The sequence below is a fragment of the Alternaria infectoria genome, assembly GCF_024043175.1.
Source record: "Alternaria infectoria strain BMP 0036 chromosome Unknown scaffold_4, whole genome shotgun sequence".
NCBI lineage: Eukaryota > Fungi > Ascomycota > Dothideomycetes > Pleosporales > Pleosporaceae > Alternaria > Alternaria infectoria.
Genome location: NW_026250693.1, coordinates 258,507 through 278,924, shown reverse-complemented (window position 1 = coordinate 278,924; position 20,418 = coordinate 258,507). Strand labels below are relative to the sequence as shown.

The 20,418-nt window shown below is 54.1% G+C and overlaps 2 protein-coding genes across 2 annotated transcripts; both read left to right on the top strand.

The window, feature by feature from the left end:
- Nucleotides 1-4,682: 4,682 nt before the first annotated feature.
- Nucleotides 4,683-5,495, top strand: J4E92_003082 (uncharacterized protein; the record flags this gene model as incomplete). The annotated part of the gene is made up of 1 exon (XM_051494482.1): nucleotides 4,683-5,495. One exon carries the CDS (start codon nucleotides 4,683-4,685, stop codon nucleotides 5,493-5,495), a length of 813 nt encoding a protein of 270 aa, XP_051354775.1.
- A 1,147-nt stretch (nucleotides 5,496-6,642) lies between these two features.
- J4E92_003081 (uncharacterized protein) lies at nucleotides 6,643-19,965 on the top strand (the record flags this gene model as incomplete). Its single annotated transcript, XM_051494481.1, has 2 exons — nucleotides 6,643-7,018; nucleotides 7,982-19,965. The coding sequence occupies 2 exons, from the start codon at nucleotides 6,643-6,645 to the stop codon at nucleotides 19,963-19,965; spliced, it is 12,360 nt and encodes a 4,119-aa protein (XP_051354774.1).
- Between the last annotated feature and the right edge of the window lie 453 nt (nucleotides 19,966-20,418).

Below are 20,418 nucleotides of genomic sequence, written 5' to 3'. Positions count from 1 at the left end.
CAGCTTCCAACCAATGTGACTATTAGCTACTACAACTGTCACCGAGCTATATGTGGCCAAGTCGATCTCCTTTCCGGTGAGGTACCGGTTGTTACCTTTATGTTATGGGCCTTGGCTTCCTTTGGAGTTATTCGCGTCCTTGGGATTTGGAGTTACGACACATAGACGAATCGACACGAATCGACTCATGCACACAGCCGACGATTATGACGACACAGCACAAAGCCCCCACTTCACTCTTCGATACCCTGGCTGTCATGACTTGCGTTGTTGGCTTCTAGTCTAACTGGAAGGCAACCCTGGAACACGCGTCATGGACTCATGTGCACTGCTTGCGTTGAACTTTTTGCTTATCAAATTACGACAAAATGGAGAGTCATTGGGAGGATGCGGCGGAATTGATATTGGGCATCGGAGCCGGATGCGTTCGGACTCATTGCGTTGGTGCGTTCTTACGATAACATATCCTAGTTACTCTCCTCCAAAAAAAAAAGTGCTTTACACTTCTGCTTCCTGCCGCTTCATCAAGTGAAGCCGTGACTGACATACTCGCACCCGACTTCGGCGTCGTTAGGAGTTGTCGCAATGGCTCTTATTGCTGCTACCCAATCCTGCCAGCGCTTCCATCTAGACCTCTTCTCCAGTCTAGATGTCCAAATGCTCTTTGCCCCGCTCGCTGTTCCTAACGCTGGCAGACCACGCGGGGGGCGATGAGTGCCTTGTTGGCTTGGTGATGATGATTGCTTTGCGTGCCATTGGCCCTCGCATCCTCGTGGCAGTTTGAGTGACTTCACATGTCACCGCCTGTCCGGAAAAGACCAACACTCCCCGGACTTCCACGCACTTCGAATCCCGGAATGACTCTTCTCATCGCCAGTGGGCAATTTTAACGGCTAGACTCTGAAGCTATCAGCCACGTATAGTGGCTTTATCGAATGAACGTCGACGGCGGGACTACGTGCCCGATGGCACCGTGATGATGACAACAGCTGTTGACAACGCGGCGGCTTTGGGATCGGACATGCTATCGGTATGTGATCTCAACCTCGGAGTGAAGCTGACAATTCAGATATCGGCGCTGTAGCTTCAGTAAGTCGCGCGTGCTTTGCGAAAAAGAGGAATCAGAAATCGTATAATCGAAGAACCGGACAATCTCGCCTACTTGATATACGAGCCACCAAGCTTCCTTACTCAAGTGACCTCTCCTGCTCTATCCTGTGATACCCCAATCAAGACCGCACCATAGCGCCACAAGCAGTAGATACGCCCGATCGGGTGCCTTACCGCGAGGCGTCCATCATCCACTAACCCAAAGCGGCAGGGTTCACGCTTCCTTGACAACACATCACCGCATTTCACCAGCATGCAGGAAAGACGTTATCACGGGTCATCATTGCGCCGTGTACAGTACCACATTAGATCTCGCTTACAAGCTCACAGGTCACGGCTAATACCACGATCGTGACAACCTTGGAAAGGGTCGGTTCGCGAAAATGTATCTTTAGGTCTACACTTTACCAACTGCCCCCTCCCCCTTCCCAGCCCTGTCTCAGACCCCATCTATTGCCTCCTCCTCCTCATCCAAATCCTTAGTCATATGCAAAATCCGAATCCCCTCCCCATTCGGACACGTTACCACATCCACCCTCCCACTCCTCACATACCCACACCTCTCATACAACTGCACTCCACTAAGCGTCGCCCCCATTTCCAGCCTCTTAAACCCGTCCGTCTCACCGGCCTTCCCTTCCCGTGCCCTCGCCTCACAATACCGCATCATCATCGTGCCCAGGCCTTTCCGCGCATACTGCGGACTCGTGAAGATTGCTCGTATGCTCGCGCGGTCAACGGCTGGATCGCGTTTCTCTGGCATGCGCAGCGGAGAGGGCGCGGAGTCCCCGCCGTACAGTGTTTTGCGGAAGGACCAACCGCCGCAGGCGCAGATTGTGAGGGGTGCGTTGAGGGGGTGGAGGATGTAGTATGTTCTGTTTGTGAAATCATCAACTTACTACCCTTACAAAGCACATCCTCATCCTCCCCTTCCACTACCCAGGTTTCTGGATCTGGTCTTTGGCAATGCAATGTGGAGAAGAGGGGTACATATCCCCCCTCCCTCTTCCGCAAATGGATAATGCTTGATGACGGTTGATGACGGACGCCTTATTCTCATCCATTGATTATGATTGGAATTATACGTACTGGTCTTTGATGAGAACGGAATCTGGACCGAAGAGGTAGCCTATTGAGCCGTCGAGTTCGGCGTCTGTGTAGTACCCTTTTCCCAAGCTGCGGAGTGAGGATGCGATCATGGATTGCAGGGAGGGTATGTCGGCGGGGGTTGCGGGGCGGAAGGTGTATTGGTGGGTTGCTTCTTGGGCTTTTGCTGAGGCGACGGGGTCGTGCATTTTGGTGTTTAGAATTATTCTCTTGTTCCTTTCGAGTCCGGATTGAAAGTGGTATGTGCCTTTTGCTGCGTAGATGTATCTTTCTTGGGAGTTGGTACCTAGGTACGTTTGGCCCAATCATACGTTATCGTTATCGCGAGGCTTGGGAGTGGGATGCTTTCCGACGGAAACCATCCCTGTTCCGCAAGGTTGGTTGCTTCGTGTCAATCATTCCGAAATCTATGGCGCGTCTTTCTTTCCAACGGTTACACGTACGAGTCGTAGGGGTGTATGTTCCTCGTCCATAACGCGCATCTCATAAGGTTTGCCGGACGGCGCGCTTTGACCACCGCGCGCCGGTTGATGGCGTTATTCTAACTTTCCGCCTCTGGCACCCACGTGGCACCTTCGTCTTCCTCCAACCACCTTCTTAAGAGGAATCTCGAACGACTCAAACCCCCGGCAGTGACCGCAATAGACTCGATAACGAAGATTGAGCAATGTCAATGTCGACCTGGCTCCAGGCCCAGAGTGAACAGCGGCGCCCCGCACTTAGCGAGATGAACAGTCTGGAAAAGCGAACGCGAGCATCGACATGTTCATCACAATCAATGCCGTTTTCCCTCCGAGTCATATTGCCAGAAGCTCAGGGTTGGAGCGACTCAGCGACTCATCGACTCAACGGTTAATACCAGGCGTGAGGTTAAAACGATCGCGCCTTCCTTGCGAGTCATCCTGCGCGGGCAGGTGATGCGGATGAATGGGGTTGCAGAAAGATCATGGAAGCATCGATCGCAAGATCCAAGATCCTCAACAATGGCAACACCCTGCAGTGGCTGATGCTGTACCTGCTTCTTTTGCTTCCAAGAGCTGTTCGTTTTTGGCGTTCGCAGGATGAAGCAGGGTATAGAGTCGTGCACCAAGGGTGTTGCGATGGCTAGCACCCTTTGGACACATTGCATCAACATCGCCTGAAGCATCCCGACAGCAGATTGCCGTGAGTGGAAGCAAGCTCGTCTTACATGCCCAGTCTGCCAGCTTCGCACACACTAAACACACCCATCTATTGGAGTACCTTTGCGAAAAGAATTCCAACGTCACCAGACGTCGCAGTCAAAGGCAAGAGGGCATGGCTTCCATGTGCGGCACATTCCGCTCACAACGGTCAACTTGCGGTGCAGGCGTTGCCAGCGTTTGGCCATCTTTGGTGCGCTTGCTTTTTGTATCACGTTGGGTGTTGAAACAGCTAAGAGCGTCAGGCGAATTTAAAATAGCACACGGTCCATAACGGGACGCTCCCGTGACGTCGATCAGCCCTATACCAGCAACGGCAGCAAATATGCGAAAGCTTATTTGCGTTTGGAAGCGTTCTTGACAACGAACAGGAACTTCGCTATATGCAAAACCGCATTGTCATGCAGGAATACCGCCATTCGCAGACGGTCCAATCGCATCTTATGTCGAGAGTTTTCCTCGCATTGCTTGCGATGAAGTCATTCCGCTTTTTCGAGACAGCCGTTTTCTTGTCAGCTCAACCTCCTACACTGACAGCTCGGAGACGGACGTCACTATGGCCAATGATTCACAGCAGAGTCTAAGACGTACCGAGGCACGGCAGGCACGTTGCGGACACACTAGGAACATCCTCGCGTGGGGCACTGCCCTGTAGCAAGATCAGCCGGGGTGACTAAAAAGTAAAGTCCAAGCGCATGAATGATGATAGTGCTTTTTCGGTAGTCGGATCACCTGAAGGTCCTGAGTGGTTGACCGTACAGGTTGTTCGAGTCGAGGAGGCTCGAAGTGGGACTGGTATTCCTCCGTACCCCATCTCCACCATGACTCTCATGAGAACTCAACCTACTTGGCAGCACTTGGTAGCAGTTGCATGACTGGGGCTTGTTGTCCTTGCAATACATCGATGCTGAGCTGGCCAATCCAGTGTCGAGTCGACGAACACCTTCCTCGGCTGCGATCTTAGTTACCGGTTGTTTCCACTTCATCAATGAGCCCACTGATACCTTGGCGGTGCCTGGCACTATGCCCTGTCTTCTCGACTTGATCGTCGTCATGGGTAGATTGAGCTTGGCCGTATGCCTGGCTGAACATCTTGGGATTATAAGAAGGTAGGACGCCGGCTTCAGTTGGAGATCATCATCAGTCAACACTGTCATCAACACTACAGTTCACAGGCCCGGTGCTTACATTCGCTCCTACCTTTTTCGCTTCTTCTCTATCTTCTTGTCAATAGCAGATTCAACTTTCATCCCACTTCCCCCTATCCATCCACCAGTCAACACCATGTACGCCAAATCCGTCCTCATCGCCGCCCTTGCCGGCTTCGCTTCCGCCAGCCCCATCGAAGTCGAGAGCCGCCAGCTCTTTGGTGGTGGAATCGGCGGCACAGGATCCAGCTCGAGCGAGTTCAGCCGCGGCGGCTGCAAAGACGTCCTCTTCGCCTTTGCCCGTGGCTCCACGGAGATCGGCAACATGGGAACAGTCGTCGGACCGCCCACCTCGAACGGCCTCAAGAAAGAATTCGGAGCCGACGCCGTCGCGACCGAGGGAATCCCCTACGCCGCCTCCATCGGCACCAACGTCCTCCCCGGCGGCACCGACACACGCTCCAAGAACATGATGGCCGACACCCTCAACAGCATGGCGCAGAAATGCCCCGACTCCGTCATCGTCGCTTCAGGCTACTCCCAAGGCGCAGCCGTCTGCCACCGCGCCATCGAAGGCCTCGACCCCGCCGTCATGCAGCAAATCGCCGGTGTCGTTACTTACGGCGACACCCAGAAGCTGCAGGACAGGGACCAGATCCCCAACTTCCCCAAGGAGAAGGTCAAGATCATTTGCCAGCCTGGCGATGCTGTTTGCCTCGGTACGCTGAGCGTGCTGCCTGCGCACTTGACATATGGTGTCCGCGCGGATGAGGGCGTGGCTTTCCTTGTGCAGCAGATTAAGGGTGTGCAGGCGAAGATCAAGGCGAGGAATGCGAAGAGGGAGGCGGAGCAGATGGCTGGAGACGCTGAGTTGCAGGCGCAGGCTGCAAAGATGGACGCTGAGATGCAGGAGGCGATTAAGCAGGCTGCTCAGGAGATTGAGGCTTAAGCGTTGATTTGGGGATTGACTTGATGGGATTTGGGGCTGGATACATGTGTGGCTGGATCACTTGGGGGATTTTTTATGACCTTCTTTACTTTCTTTTATCTTTTCTTCTTGGATTGTAGTGTTATCTTACGAATTTGATTGAATTGGGCCCAGCATATTTGAGCATCTTGCGTTTGTGCTGAGTGACGTCTTTGTGCAATTAGTGAGAAGAGCATCATGAGATGGGAAGAAAATGCATATGAGTTGGGTGTTACGGTTGATCGTCAACTAGATCGTGTCCGAGATAGGCAAGTTACGATAAGGTGTTGATTCTGGCACCGTCGCTTGCCCCGACTGCCCCGAAGGCTCCCCGCTGCCTGCCCCGCTTTGATAAATCGCCGCAACGACTCAGGCTTCAGCCACCATTCTGACGAGAAGGCAACACAAGCGATAGCTCTCGATGCGTGGAAGTTCCATTGCGCCTTTTTCCCTTTCAGAATTATCTTTACCATGTGTTTCAAACTTCCAGTATGAGAAGCTCACGGGACCGAGATGACATCAATACCCAGCGCATATCATACTATGAGCCTAAAGGCGCACGAACAAACATGTTCAACCCTCTCATTCCAAAGACGAGAGAATATCTGGGTTAAGACAACTTTCAGTGTACTATCAAACCAAATCGCTGCCGACAACTGACGCCCCGCCGCCCAGTCGTAGAATTCCATGGTCACGCCGTACGACATGCATACTAGCCTTGTACACGTGTACAAGATGCAGACAAAGGTACGGGATTAGGGAGTGCCCTGATGCTAGTCGTAACCATAGATTGAGCACTTCGTCCGGCCATTCACATCAAGCCCCGTTACACCATCACGCAGTGAGCCAGAAGCGGCCTCCAACGGCGCCGGCAGAAGACGCAAATCGCCAATCACCATGTTACGCAGCATACCAAGAAGAGCCGAAGCGAGACGAGGTAGTCTGCCACTATGGTGGAGTTACGCAGTAGCTCGCGGACGATCATTCGCTGGGAGAGTAGCTGTGCGGACCATTCGAGCCCATACACTCTCCCACCTCTACCATATCAAGACGAACTGCTACACTACTTACCAACGCGAAACCCTTTAAACACCGTCTCTCAGACAATACCAAACACCACACACCCGCCATGCCCTCCCCACCACCCACGCCCGAAGAAGCCCAGCGCCGCCAAACCGAAGCGCGCGCAGCCGTCACCGCATCCCTCGCCAGCGTCGGCGCATCTGTCGACAACGAGATGCGAACGCGCACGGCCGACCTGCACGCCAACTCTGCGGCAATCGCAAAGCAGGAAAAGGAGCTAGCGAAGCAGACGGCGGCGCTGGCGAAACAGACTGCCGAGTGGGATAAACTGCTTCAGGGCGGCACGAAGAAATTGAATGAAGTGGGGGATATTCAGAATTGGGCGGAGATGATTGAGAGGGATTTGCTGGTGTTGGAGGAGACGGTTAGGTTGGTGGATGGGAAGGGGAGGGAGAGGGAGGAGTCGGCGAGTGGGACGGGGGGTTGGTAGACGATACCAAGACATGGTATGGAACTTGTGGCGACGGTCGTGTTATGATTGATGAAGTGCTGTTGAGTAATATATAACATTGTTATCAAGTGTCGGGATTGCATACCCAGGTATGCGCTGCCTTGCGGTGGTGAGATAGTGACATGTCTGCTATCGGAAATTATATGGGACGACGGATGTCAGTGTAATCGACCCATGGATTAACCTACAAGCGCCCCAACAGGCCCGCACAACCGCGAGCGTGATTCTGTCTCGTCACCTTCTGCAGAGAGAGTGACGACAGCGCGTCGCTTTCGTGACGCTCTAAGCTTGGATCATCGGGCACGGACCACGTCTCCATGATTGCGGAAACTGCTACTTGCGGTGCTCGTAGCTGGAGCTCCAACAACACCTTCACCTCACCCACCACCCGCCTGCCGACACAGAGGCTCCCGCTATTTCACGGCTGGCACCTGCACCCTGCCACAACGCCCCCAACTAGCTGCCCAAGATCCACGCCTGCACCGTGGAATCTACCAGCAACCCACCGCCCACGCCTCTCCGCCGCCAACCCGCCCGCTTGTAGCCATCGCAACATTTCGCGGCGACCGCTTTTGTGTGCAGACCCACCGACGACATACATCATCACGACCCCGCTTTTCGCTCCACTAAAGCCGCAGCCACTTTGGGTTTCTGCGCTTCCGGTAAAGGCAATCGCAGCCTGCCTCTCGACATCCTCTCACGCCACGGACACGGCGCCGTGCTATCCGACCGCCTACACGCAACCACTGCTCGCTCGACACCGGCCTCATAGAGCTTGCATGTGAGCAAGCTTCGTCTTCCGAGCGCCCGGCGCAAACATGAAGATCAAGAAACAGGCTACATCGCGACATGAGTCGACTCTGGTAAGCTGCAGCTCCCCGCGCTCCCCGCCCTCGCCACTGCTAAAACAGCGCGTAGTCGCCGATGATAGCAGACTTTGTGAAGGCGACCGAGTCAATACCGCTGTTCCAGCTGCCCGCACACCTCGCCTCGTTCCCTAGGCACTGGCCCTTTCCCCGCGGTGACGCATACCACTGGATCCCCGCCCTGAACCGCTTCGACCACATCCTCGAGCTCTTCAACAAGGAATATGGCCTGGTAGACGGTCCCCAGACACAGGCCTTCCAGCGCCGGCTGCTGCTCAAGGGCGATGCCGAGGAAGGAAGCACCAGCTCCGAGCAAACCACGACCGATGCCGTCCTGGATACCCTGCACGTATCCCGGGATGGCGATCGCGAGCTGGTCGAGCAGATCCTCAACTTCACGCGGATGCTCTTGGAGAACTGCGGGAACCGTAGTCTGTATTCCAGCAGTGAGCGCCTGGACAAGCTGCTAAACACGACCTCCACATCCCTCCTCAAGGCCACGCTTCGTCTAGGCCATCGCCTCGCTCAGCGCTATGCTGCCGCACGCATGCGCTTGGCCCCGGCCACCCTGCACCCGTCCCTTCTCTCCAGCCACTACAACATCAACCTCGACAAGGTCCAGAAGCTGGCTAGCCCATTCGCAAAAGGCCCCGCAACGGCAGCACCTGTCTTCGGTACTCCAGCGGGCAAGGGCAAGGACCGCGCTGGCAGCACTGATAAGGTCAGTCCGTCCGACCTAGTCGCTCTGTACTCTCTGTCCGAGTCATCGATGAAGCAGGAGTTCGGAGGCGTCCTCATCTCGTACTATGAGCCCACCCCCTCGTCCGAAGCAGAGAGCGGCAAGCCGGCATCGACAGAGGCACCCGCGCCCACCACACCGACTCCCGTACGGAGGACGTCCAGCATGGGACCCAACCGAACACCGAGACAGCCCCAGCCTGCACCCGCTACCGATTCGCCGAGCACACCTGCCTTCACTCCCGGACAACCCAGTAATACAACGAACGGGCCCAAGACTTTCCAGCTGTCCGCGGACAAGGTACACAAGACCGACATACACGACCTCATAAAGGAAGGACTCGCAAGTCTACCGGAGACGGTGCACTACGAATTCCTGCACAAGCTCCGCATCGCGAAGATGTTCAACGAGGGACGCACAGGGCGCGACAGTGCAGTTGCCATCCGTCTACTATCCATTGCGAACATCGGTTACGTACACGTCGAAAAGGAGTTCATGGCCAAGCTGGGTCAGCAAGATGCAGACGAACCACGCCGGTTGCAACTTGCCTACCAACTCTCTGAGCTCGTCCATCCGCCTGGAAACGGCGAGACTGGCATTTCGATGGAGCTGCAGACATATACCATGAGCGCGCTCGAGGCTCTTGCAAAGCACAAGTCTAAAGCGGCTGATGTTTGCACCGCTCTTAGTGTCAACGTCAATCACGGTGTGTTGTTCTACGTTGTGCGCAAGCTGGTCGCTGGCCTTGGCGAGGAAACTGGTAACCCGGATGATATCGAGGAGGACGAGTGGCGCGACGCTTTGTTCTCTCTGCTGAACACTCTGCCGACGTCTCAAACACGCACTGGTGAGCAGATGGTGGCTGCGGGGCTCCTGGAAATTCTTGTCGATGTCCTCAAGCTGCGTACAGCAAAGGCAGAGCGCAACCACCCCAAGATTCTCAACTTCCTTGATACCTTTGTGTACAACCTGCGAGACGCCTTCTCAGCCCTCGTGGCCGCGAAGGGGCTCGAAATCATTGCTGATCTGATGCAATACGAGGTCGACACCTCCAAGAAGCTCGCAGAGGAGGACAAGGGCATGCCCAAGGAGTACAAGACTCAGCTTACTGATTATCAAATTCCGTTCTATCACCAGCAGAGTCTACGCTGGCTTTTCAAGTTCCTCAACCACATGATGTCGCATACAGGCGGAAACTTCGATCGTTTGATGCGAAACTTGCTTGACTCACAACAGCTGCTCAGCAGCTTGCGCACTGTGCTATCAAACGCCAAGACGTTCGGCTCAACTGTTTGGAGCATGGCTGTCACGATCCTTACCAGCTTCATCAACAATGAACCCACTAGCTACCAAGTCATCGCCGAGGCAGGTCTGAGCGATGCGTTCTTGGAGACAGTCGCGGGAGAGCCTGCTTCAGAATCGACGGCTGCAGCCAACAATGACCCCAGTGCTTCAACACCAACGACATACGCTCCTAGGGAGGGCGGAAAGCCACTTGCCGAGGGTATCTTGCCTGTAGCTGAAGCCATCTCGACCCTGCCCCCGGCTTTCGACGGTATCTGCTTGGCTGAAGCTGGTATGAAGCTGTTCCAGTCATCGACCGCCCTCCAGCGATTCTTCGAGATCTTCGAGAGCCCTGCTCACATCAAAGCTCTTGACGCTGATACGGAGATGCCTACCCTGATCGGAAACTCTTTCGATGAGCTAGTGCGCCATCACCCGCCTCTCAAGGCACGCGTTCTTGCCTGTCTAAGCGAGCTGATCGCCCGTGTGGTCCAACTTTGCGCCGACAAGGCCGAGAAGGAAGGTGTAGGAGCCAAGCTTTGGACTGAGGATGCTGCTGGAAAGCTCACCGTGGCAGGCGGCCGCCAAGCGCTTTCTGCATCAGGCTCGCAGCAAAGTACAGCTCAAGCATCAGGGACCACAAGCACTGATGTGGAGATGAAAGATGCTGATGAGACTGCTAATGAACCAGTCGATTACAGTCAAATCACCGAGACTGAGGACAGCACCAAGGGCCCTACCACCGGTCAGTACATCCGCGTACTCTGTCGTTTTCTCTCTGGGTTCTTCTCAAACCACGCCATGTGCGCTGCGTACGTCGAGCTTGATGGTGTAGATTCTATCCTTGACATTTCAAGTCTCGCTTGCTTAGACCCAAAAGCAAGCGAGTATCGCAGCATGTGCGAGCAATTTGGCCATGTCGTCCAGGTACTCGTTGAGCAGAAGCCCCATATTGCTGTGCCTTCTCTGATCAAGCGGACACAAGTGGCATTGGAGCGCCTGCAACCACTCCTCGATCACACCGGCAAGCAAGCCTTCTTCGCACCTTTCACAAGCACCGGCACTTCCCAGAGTCCAGAGCACATGCAGCAAGGTACACAATACGTCAAAGCACTAGTGTCGGCCCATACCCTCGTCGGAGCCATGACCTTGACCTTCCAGAGCCAGATGTACACCACCCGTTCCTCTCATAATGTATCTAGTCAAGTCAATCTTGCGGACATGTACGCACGTCTTGTGGACAGTCTCGGAAAGCTGCATCGAAGCTGTGTTTGGGAAGAGCTTTTGCTCCAGCGCAACATGCCCACAGAATGGGAGAAGGAGACGCGGATCACCAGTTCTGGTTTCGGCAACGATGAAGCCGACAACGTGTTCCGCCTTGGAAACAGTGCGACCGAACCACCTGCCAACGGAGACGCTGCTGCCTCTGGCTCAGCTTCTGAGATCACGGCTCCAAGCCAGAACAGTGCACAATTCAAGAACACGCAAACTCTCCGTAATCTGCTTAGTAGGATACCGATGGAAGTCGCACCGTTCTTCCAGTCGCTTGGCAAACTACTCTTATTCCGCCGCAGTCTTGAGGCTTACCAGAGGCAATGTGCAACGGTCGTGTCAGACCAGCTTGCCCAGGCAGTCATTGACCAGCTCGAGTACGAAGGTCCCAAGGATTCAGAGGTCATTGAGGACCGCTATGCGTACTGGATCATCATCCTTACTTCGCTGTCACAGCTTATCGTGGAGGTAAATCTCGATCGATCGCAAGCGTTGACGCTACTGCTTGTGTCCTTCCGCAACCTCGGTGGATTTGACGTCCTGGCGAACATCCTCAACCAGTTCTACGAATCGGCGCTCGAGATCACCCAGAAGCAGGCAGAAGATACTAGTGAGGAGTCAAAGCGAGTGCTCAACCTCTCTCTCGGAGGTATCAAGATCATTCTGGCCTTCTTCTCCCAGATCATCAACTTCAAAGTCATCTCAGAGTCGCCACAGACGTCATCGATGCAAACTCGGCCGGATCGCGATCGGGAGCGGGCTGATCACTTCTTGACTGCTCAGTTCCTCGTTGAGATACGCTACGCCGTTATCGTGCCTGTGGAGAAGATCTGGAATTCTGATCTCATGGATAAGGCTACTACGTCGTTGGTGAAGACGTCTGTCAACATACTGAAATCTGTTCTCGAGTGCGAAGGTGAGCATGGAGCTTACAAGAGCATCGACAAGATTCCAAAGCGTAGCAAGCCCATAATCAAGCCTTGGACTGCCCGAAACGGAGACCACTTGCCGCGCTTGAAAGACAAGGGATACGAGGAGAGCCTTGCTGAAGAAGCCTTGTATCGATGCTGCGACAACTTTAACATGGCGGAGGAGTATTGCAAGAACCAAGTTCGTCCAAGTGCCTCAAGAAATCCTATACCACAGTATGAGATCCAAGCGCGAGGCCCGCCATCCGCTTCACCAAGTCGAGCTGAAGTGGTGGTTCCCGAGCATCCAGACGACGCCAGCATGACAGGGAGCGAAGTAACGCGGGATGAAGATGGTTCTGAGCACCCGGAGACCCAGTCCGTTCATATGGAAGACGCCGACGCTTCGACTGCAGAGGCAGATGCGCCTACGTCTACTACACCTGTACCGGGTGATCAGTCAAGTCAAGCATCCGCGTCACAGGACGCTCTCGCTTATCAGAAGCGGATGGCTAACGGTAATTCGACCCAGCTCGTTGCCATAGACCAGCTGGATGAGCAGCGAGCCAAGCTCCGCCAGAACCTCGTTGATCGATGTCTCGACATGCTCAACTCGCACGACGATGTCACCTTTGAGCTGGCAGATCTCATTATTGCCGCCGTTTCGAAAGCGCCCGACCCACCCGAGATGCGTGCCGAGATCGGTATGATGCTTGTGCAGTCTCTCATGTCGCTGCAAAGTGAAGACGACTTCCGAACCCAGAGCAAGAAGATAGCAGCTTCGGCCCATCTCCTAGCGTTGGTGCTTCAAGAAAAGGATTTCTACGACGTTATTGTTGAACAGCTGAAGGAACACTTCACTACCTTGTTGGGCTTTATCAAAATTTTCCCAGATCAGTCTCCGGAGGATTCATCACCTTGGATTGGTCAGGTCTTGCTTATCGTCGAACGACTACTGGCTGAGGATCAACTTCCGCATCAAGTCCAATGGACTCCGCCGACAGAAGAGTCCCAGGAAGAAACCACAGTCGAAGATCTACCGCAACCTATCGTCAGTATCGAGGAGAAGGATCTGCTTTTCAACGCAATCATCGAAATGTTGCCTCGCATCGGCAAAGATGAGTCGCTGGCTCTGTCTGTGACACGAGTGCTAGCCATGCTTACTCGTACGCGTAAGATTGCCACGCGTCTTGCGGAGAAGCGCAACATTCAACGTCTGTTCCTCATGGTGAAGCAACTTGCTGGTATCACTAATGAGGGCCTTCGAAGCGCTTTCATGATTGTGCTTCGTCACATGATTGAAGACGACGAGATGATTCGACAGATTATGCGTACCGAGATCCAGCAGATGTTTGAGTCGCGCGACCGAAGGCAGACAGACACTACTGGCTACACTCGCCAGATGTACGCGCTAGCCATCCGTGCGCCTGAGATCTTCGTTGAAGTTACCAACGAGAAGCTTCAACTTAAGGGATTCGATCCTAATCAGCGACCGCAGACTCTTATCCTTAAAAAGACCGATCCACCTCCGACTGAGCCGACTGAGCCAACCGAGCCAACAAGTGTCGTTGAGTCTTCAGAGGTTACTGCTGAGGCCGATAAACCCAAGGAGTCTAGCGAAGCGCCCAAGCAGCCGTTCCTTGAGCGAACAAAGACTTCAGATCTCAAGGTGCCTGTGGTTGAGAACCCCGATGGTGTTATCCATTACCTTCTTTGCGAGTTGCTAGCCTACAAGGAGGCTGAAGATAAGCCTGAGCCTGCTAAGCCTACCGAGAAGCCCGCAGACAAGCCCGCGGAGGGTACAACTGAAGGAGAGGCAAGCAAAGAGTCGAGCTCGGACGCCGCCACTGCGACCCCAGCTGCCGCACCTACAGAGCCTGCTAAGCCCGAGAAGCCTGTGTTCAAGGCTGAAGCACACCCAATCTACATCTACCGCTGCTTCATCTTGAAGTGTCTCGCTGAGCTTCTGCAGAGCTATAACCGCACGAAGATTGAGTTCATCAATTTCTCCAGGAAGGCAGACCCTTACACCGTGACACCATCAAAGCCTCGCTCCGGTGTTCTGAACTATCTTCTCAACAACGTGGTACCTATCGGCAGCTTGAGCCATGAAGGCGACCTCGCGTTCAAGAAGAAGCTGGCGACATCGAACTGCGCCATCGACGTCATCGTTTCACTGTGCAACAAGACGGGAGAGTTCGTTCTACCGAAAACCGACGTACCAGTGTCGCCATACACAGAAACTGAGCCAGACCTGCTTTTCGTACGCAAGTTCGTCCTTGAGCATGCTCTGAAGGCGTTTAAGGATGCAAACGCTTCGGATGAACCGCTCGACATGAAGTACTCTCGTCTGTTGAGCATCGCCGACATCTTTAGTAGGATGGTGTCGCAGCGTCCCAATGGAGAGATGCTTACTCAGAACGCCGATCTGACACCCAACCTGAAGCAGATGGCCAAGATCATGTACGAGAAGAACTTTGTCACTATCCTGACAACAGCGATTTCAGATATTGATCTCAACTTCCCAAATGCCAAGCGAGTGGTTAAGTACATTCTCAAGCCTTTGAAGTGGCTTTGCTACGTAGCCATGGATCTGAGCATGCACTATGATACTGGTTCAGCCCCAGACTCCGCCGACGAGTACGAGATCTCGACAGCATCCGACGACGATCTCGTTGATAACACACGCGAAGAGACGCCTGATCTGTTCCGCAACTCCACGCTCGGCATGTTTGAAACTGGTGACTCGGAATCTGACGAAGACTCGGAAGACGATGAGGGTGAGGAAATGATGTACGACGATCCTTATGCGGACGATATGGAGTACGACGAGGCTGATATCGGTGACGACGATGTTGTTTCCGATGACGATGAGGAGATCCTTGGGGAGATGGGTATGGACATTGACGGTATGGGTCCTATCGAAGGTCTCCCCGGTGACATCGATGTCGAGATCGAGGTTGACGACGATGGCAACCAAATGGGAATGGGCTCCGATTCTGACGACAATTCTGATGATGATTCAGAAGACGATGAGGATGACGACGAAGATGACATGGATGACATGGACGATGGAGGTGATGACGATATGGACGACATGGATGAGGCCATGGATGCTATGGAGGAAGTCACTGGTGATGACGAGAACGCCAGTCTCGCTGAAGATCAAGAAGATGACTGGAGCGATGACCAGGACGACTTCCCAGGTGGTCCCAACGGCGAGGGCAACATGGGCCCTGGCGCGCTCGGCTTTGTCCTTGATCCTCCTCAGCTTCTTGAACAAATGCGTCAACAAGGTGGAGATCTCGAAGACTTCTTAGATGACGAGATGGCGGAAGAAGGTCCGTTGCTTCATAGGATAGAACGCTTATCACGGTCGCTAACCCAACTAGATATGGACGAGGAAGAAGAGGAGTACGATGAAGAAATTCACTACGATCCTGGAATGGAGGATGAAGACGATGCTATGCCCGAGATGGGTTGGGGAGGTAGCTGGGAAGACGCTCAAGCCCCTGCTGTTCGACATACCCACCGCCTCAGCCCATGGATGTTCCCCGCAGGGCCAGGCGATCGCATTCTTGTACCAGCTTACCGTTCGCATCGCCCAGGTGCGGGTCCTCGTGTTACTGACGACGGTATCAACCCCTTGCTTCAGCGAGGTGGTCGCTCTGCTGGACGAGATGGTATACCGCGCAACGAAGGCCAGAGCGACTGGGTTCATGCTATTGAAGGCCGTGGTCCCCGCGTTTTCAGCCAATCTGACAGCCCAGTCTCGTTCATCAGCAATCTTTTGAATGCTATGAGCTCTACTACTGGCCCGACAATACACCAGCACGGAGGCGCATTGCACCTTTCTTTCGCCAATCCCATGGGTATGCCACCCTTCGATAGCGGGATGCGACGCGATATTGCTCGCATGCGAGAGTCGTACACATCACGCACTGCTCGCGAAGACCCACATTCTGCGGTATCATTCGTCAAGGCGTACACCAGCCAGCGCTGGCAGGAAGAAGCCCGTATCCTATTCGGTCCTGGCGCGATAGAGAAGAGCCAGCGAGTGGTCAACTCCATTCTGAAGGTCATGGTTCCTCCTGCCATGGAAGCGGCGAAGAAGCGACTTGAGGAACGTCAGGCTGAGGTCGCACGCAAACTCAAGGAAGAGCAGGAACAGAAAGAGCAGAAGGAGCGTGAAGAGCGTGAGAAGCGCGAAGCACAAGAGAAGGAGGATCGTGAGCGACAGGAACGTGAAGCTGCTGAGGCTGCGAGCCGAGCTCAAGAGGAACCCGCAGCAAGCGAGCCAAAGACTGAGGCCGAAACCGCACCTGAAGCGCAAGCCATGGAGGGCGTTGAGGTCGGAGAGTCCTCGTCAGCGCCCGCTGACGCCTCCGCTGCGGCTGAGCCCGCGCCTGCGGAACCTGCTGCGCCTCCAGCACCGCGAGTCACAACAACGATTAGAGGTCATGAGTATGACATTACGGACTTGGGCATCGACACCGAGTATCTCGACGCTCTTCCCGAGGATCTGCGCGAAGAGGTCTTGATGCAGCAGGTAGCTGAACGTAGAGCCGAACAACGGGCTCAAGCGCGACGACAAGAGCAGCAGCAGTCGCAAGCTCCGGCACAAGCACAGGCCCCGGCCGCGCCCGAGGAGGCAGGTCCAGCAGGTGAAGCGCCTACAGATATCAACCCAGACTTCTTGGCTGCTCTTCCTCCAGAGATCCGAGATGAGTTGCTTGCACAGGAGGCGCAAGAACGTCGACGCCGAGAGCGGGAAGAGCGCCGCCGCCGCGACCAAAGCAGTGCTGGTGCCGCCCCTCCACAGGCAGAAGACATGGATCCTGCAAGCTTCTTCGCATCGCTGGACCCCAATCTGCGAGCTGCTGTACTTATGGATACCGATGAGAGCATTCTGCGCCAACTTCCACCTGACATGTCTGCGGAAGCTCGAGCAATGGGAGGTGATCGCCGGTTACACCAGTTCAACGACTTTGGCTATAGACGTGATCGCCGCGCGCAGCCAGACGACCCTTCACAGAAGAAGAAGACCCGTCCTTGCGTTCAGATGCTTGACAAGGCAGGCGTTGCCACGCTCCTCAGGCTCATGTTCATCCCACAACAGGGCAGCGCCAAGGGTAGCCTGAGCTCCATCCTCCGCTATGTCTGTGAGAACCGTCAAAACCGTGCCGAGGTCATTAGCATCCTGCTCTCCATTCTTCAAGACGGTAGCGCCGATGTGAATGCAGTTGAGAAGAGCTTTGCTCAGTTGTCTATCCGAGCAAAGCAACCTCAGCAGCCAGCAGACAAGACTCCGAAGATCTCCCGGAAGAATGGCGCTCTATCGATCAACGCCGATGTCTCTCCACTCATGGTCGTTCAGCAATGCCTCAACACACTTACTCAGCTTACGGAGAAGAACCCTGCTGTATGGCAGTTCTTCCTGACCGAGCATGAGACTGGCGTCGGTTTCAAGAATCGTGCCAACCGCAAGGGCAAAGCCAAGGAAAGCAAGGCGAACAAGTACCCAGTCAATGCGCTCCTTACCTTGCTGGACCGTAAGCTTATCGTTGAGAGCTCTACCATCATGGAGCAATTGACATCACTGCTCAAGGTCATCACGGCACCACTTCAAGTCCTCAAGAAGGAGAAGGAGAAGGCTGCTGAAGACGCAAAGAAGGAGGCAGAGGCCTCTGCGGAGGGTCAGACTACTGACAATGAGCCTGCTGATACCACAACCACGGAGACTCGGCCAGAAGGTCAAGATACAGAGATGACGACTGCTCCGGAGAACGCTGCTCAGCCAGATACCGCTACTGAGGGTGAGGGCAGTACTTCCAAGCCTGACGAGTCAAAGGCCGAAGAGGACAAGAAGAAGCACCGTACACTCACACCACCCGATGTACCTGAAGCCAACCTTCGACTCGTCGCTAAGATTTTGGCTGCTCGGGAGTGCAACAGTAAGGTCTTCCAGGAGACTTTGTCGGTTATCAGCAACCTCTCGCCCATCCCAGGTGCCAAAGAGATCTTCGGTCAAGAATTGCTTGGTATTGCCAAGGATCTTGCTAGCTCAACACTTCAGGATCTTGCAAGCTTGACGGTTCAAGTTTCAAAGGCAAGTTCGCCTACTGACGTCCAAGGCATCGCTCTTGCCAAGTTCTCCCCAGCAAGCTCCGACCAAACCAAGCTGCTGAGGGCCTTGACGGCGCTCGACTACCTCTTCGACCCGTCGCGCGATAGCAAGGACAAGCCTGAGGCCGCTGCAGAGGCACTTGAGCCCGCTCAGAAGGAAGACATCCTCTTGACCCTATACGAGGATTCTGCTTTCGCGCCACTATGGGAAAAGCTCAGCGAATGTCTCACTGTCATCCGCCAGCGCGGCAACATGCTCAACATTGCTACTACGCTGCTTCCGCTGATTGAGAGTCTGATGGTTGTTTGCAAGAACACCACACTCAAGGACATGCCTTTGTCCAAGATGCTTCCCAAGGAATTCGCTTTGTCTAGCCCACCACCTGAGAGCAGGATGGAGAACTTGTTCTTCAACTTCACTGAAGAGCACCGCAAGATTCTCAACGATCTTGTCCGCCAGAACCCCAAGTTGATGAGCGGAACTTTCTCCCTCTTGGTGAAGAATTCCAAGGTGCTGGAGTTCGACAACAAGCGCAACTACTTCAACCGAAAGCTCCATTCGCGAGGTGGCGACCGACAACAACACCAGCCTCTCCAGCTCTCTGTTCGTCGAGACCAAGTCTTCCTAGACTCTTTCAAGTCGCTGTACTTCAAATCGGCCGATGAGATGAAGTTTGGCAAGCTCAGCATCCGCTTCCACGGTGAGGAAGGTGTTGACGCTGGTGGTGTTACCCGCGAGTGGTTCCAGTCTATCTCCCGCCAGATGTTCAACGCCGACTACGCTCTCTTTGTACCTGTCGCTTCCGATCGCACGACATTCCACCCCAATCGCCTTAGTTCGATCAACCCTGAGCATCTGATGTTCTTCAAGTTCATTGGTCGCATCATCGGCAAAGCACTTTACGAAGGCCGCGTCCTCGACTGCCATTTCAGCCGAGCGGTCTACAAGCAGATCATGGGCAAGCAGGTCAGCCTCAAGGATATGGAGACGCTTGACCTTGAGTACTACAAGTCTTTGGAATGGATGATTCACAACGAGATTACGGATATTATAACGGAAACCTTCTCAGTTGAAGTCGAAGCCTTTGGAGAGATGCAAACCGTCGACCTCATCGAGAACGGCCGTAACATTCCCGTCACCGAAGATAACAAGCACGAGTACGTCCGCCTCATCACTGAGCACCGTCTTGTAGGCGCGGTTCAAGAGCAGCTCGAGAACTTCCTCAAGGGCTTCCACGACATCGTTCCGGCGGAGCTCGTCTCCATCTTCAGCGAACAGGAGCTCGAACTTCTCATTTCTGGTCTGCCTGACATCAATGTGGATGACTGGAAGAACAACACCGAGTACCACAACTACACAGCTGCCTCGCCACAGATCCAGTGGTTCTGGCGCGCTGTCCGAACGTTCGAGAAGGAAGAGCAAGCCAAGCTGCTTCAATTCGTCACCGGTACTAGTAAAGTGCCGCTCAATGGTTTCAAGGAGCTGGAGGGCATGAACGGCTTCTCCAAGTTCAATATTCACCGCGATTACGGCAGCAAGGATCGTTTGCCTTCTAGCCATACTTGCTTCAACCGTAAGCTATACCCCCCTACCCTTTGTCTCAACCCAGTGCTAACAAATCGGACAGAACTCGACCTCCCTGAGTACGAGACGTACGAAGATCTTCGCAAGGCCCTTTACACCGCCATGACAGCTGGTGGCGAGTACTTTGGCTTCGCCTAAACTTACCCCGCTCGCTGTCACAAACAATGAACGAACGGCCTCTTTACCTCACGAATATCGCTTTTTCGATGATTACATATTACGATCTTCTTTGCATTGCAGGCGCAGGAAGGGGCGTGTATGTGTGTACCGGGATATGAACTATACCCTTTCAGGTGAGGGGTGAAGGAATGAGCATTTGGTAGATGAGAAGAAGAGTAGTGATTGATGGTTTATGCCCTGGGCTCTTTTTTTCTTCTTTTTCTCTCTCCGTGTGTACGAATATCAGTTCAAAATTGGAGTGGAGGGAGTTTTTCACGAGTTTATGAGATGGAGATGTGATGATGCAGGAATGCCTGGTTCAGCTTGGCTGGTTCGAACAGATGGGAAAGAGGATGATCTGGGAGTGCAGGCCCGGGTTGTCTTTCTAGACCTTGATGGGAGACTAGTTGGGTGTGGACTGGGTGAGAGGAT